The sequence below is a fragment of the Geospiza fortis genome, unplaced genomic scaffold (assembly GCF_000277835.1).
Source record: "Geospiza fortis unplaced genomic scaffold, GeoFor_1.0 scaffold617, whole genome shotgun sequence".
Lineage (NCBI taxonomy): Eukaryota > Metazoa > Chordata > Aves > Passeriformes > Thraupidae > Geospiza > Geospiza fortis.
In genome coordinates, this window is record NW_005054673.1 from 67,445 (window position 1) to 69,313 (window position 1,869).

The 1,869-nt window shown below is 59.2% G+C and overlaps 1 protein-coding gene across 1 annotated transcript in view; it reads left to right on the forward strand.

Moving 5' to 3' along the window:
* The window catches only part of GFRA2 (GDNF family receptor alpha 2), a 20,592-nt gene extending 18,732 nt beyond the window's left edge, over positions 1–1,860 (forward strand). The window contains exons 4-8 of the mRNA XM_014311156.2: positions 58–167; positions 242–382; positions 459–631; positions 1,432–1,485; positions 1,613–1,860. Of these exons, the coding sequence (XP_014166631.2) occupies positions 58–167; positions 242–382; positions 459–631; positions 1,432–1,485; positions 1,613–1,741 (607 nt within the window). The 3' untranslated portion in view covers positions 1,742–1,860. The remainder of the gene's footprint in view (positions 1–57; positions 168–241; positions 383–458; positions 632–1,431; positions 1,486–1,612) is intronic.
* The last annotated feature ends 9 nt before the right edge of the window (positions 1,861–1,869 follow it).

A 1,869-nucleotide genomic window follows, 5' to 3' on the forward strand; every position in this document is an offset into this window, starting at 1 on the left:
TCTGGGATGGAATTGGCGCTCAAATCCCGTTGTTTTCCCACTTTTCCTCCTCTGCAGGTCCCGGCTGGCCGATTTCCACACCAACTGCCAGGCCACCTTCCAGTCCCTGACCAACTGTCCTGGGGACAACTTCCAGGCGTGCCTGGGCTCCTACGCAGGGCTCATCGGTGAGTGCCGGGAGTCAGGATCGGGAATGACTTTTCCCACTGGGATTTCATCCCCGTTCCCTCCTCCTCGCCAGGCTTTGACATCACCCCCAACTACGTGGACGCCAGCACCACCAGCATCACCATCTCGCCCTGGTGCTCCTGCAAAGGCAGCGGGAACATGGAGGAGGAGTGCGAGAAATTCCTGCGGGATTTCACGGAAAACCCCTGTCTCCGTAAGGCGCTTCCCCGCCCTGCCCCTTTTCTCTCGTCCTGTCGTTCCCATCCTTCCTAAATCTCTCCCGCTGCCAGGAAACGCCATCCAAGCTTTTGGGAACGGCACCGACGTGAACCTGGCTCCCAAAATTCCCAATCCCGCCACGACAGTGCTGCCGAAGGTGAAGAGCCCGGTGCTGCCGGACGACGTCAACGACAGCAACACTGCCTACGACACGAGCGTCATCAGCACCTGCACCTCCCTCCAGGTGTGGCCCAGTCCCTGCCGCAAACTGGGAGCACTGGTGGGGGTCTGGGACAGCAGCCGCATCCTGTGGGATTGGGGAAATGTCCTGCTCGGATTCATCCGGGGACTGGAAGGATCCGGGCACTGTTTGGGGAGGGAAATGGGATTCCCCACCCGCCTTACCCCTCACCTGTCGAGGTGGCTCCCTGAGCCTGACTTCTCCTGGTTTGGGAGATGGAATTCCAGGGTTATTTGGGAAATCTGGAAAATCCGTGTTGTCTTGCCGAGCACTGGGCTTGGGCGTCCATGTTTTGGTCCATGGGTGGGAAAGAAGTTGGAGGGAAATGGGATTGGGGAGTGGCTGGGGATGTCCCGGTAATGGGAGAAAAATAGGACTGGGGAGTGGTTGGGGATGTTCCAAGAATGGGGAAAAAAATGGGATTGGGGAATGGCTGGGGATGCAGGGAAATGGGATTGGGGAGTGGCTGGGGATGTCCCGGTAATGGGAGAAAAATAGGACTGGGGAGTGGTTGGGGATGTTCCAAGAATGGGGAAAAAAATGGGATTGGGGAATGGCTGGGAATGTCCCAGGAGTGCAGAGGAGTAGGATGGGGACTGGTGGGGTGTCCCAGGATTCCAGGCAGGATTCCTGGCAGGATCCATGGAAGGCCCTGGGCTCCCTGTGGAGATGGGATGAGCCATTCCCAAATCTCCCCGTGCTCCATCACCCGCTCCAAGCCGATTACCACGGTGAAATTTGGGATCCTGAACCAGCTCCAGGGGCACATTCCTCCCCTAACCATTCCCAATTTCTCCTGCCAGGAACAAGGCCTGAAGCCCAACCAATCCAAGGAGCAGAGCTTGTGCTACTCCCAGGTACTTGGGGAATCCCGGAGCTGGGAATTCTCTCCCAAAGCAAACATCTTGGGAATGCCACCCCAGAGGTGTCTCCCAACTTTGGGATGCTTTTCCCTAAAACCCCACTCCCGTCCTTCCTCCCCAGGCCCAGCTGACCACGGACGTGATGCCGGACCAGAAGACTTTCACGGATCCCAAGGCGGGAAGCAGCCGGCAGCGGGAGAGCCGGATCCTGCTCCTCATTCCCATCCTGATCCCGGTGCTGGGGCTATAGAGCGGCGGGAAGGAGCGGCCGGTGGGACGGGGACGCTCGGACCAGTGCCCACCAGTGCCCACCAGTGCCCACCAGTGCCCACCACTGCCGCGCTCGTGTCGGAGACTGGAAAGCGCCCACATCCCAGG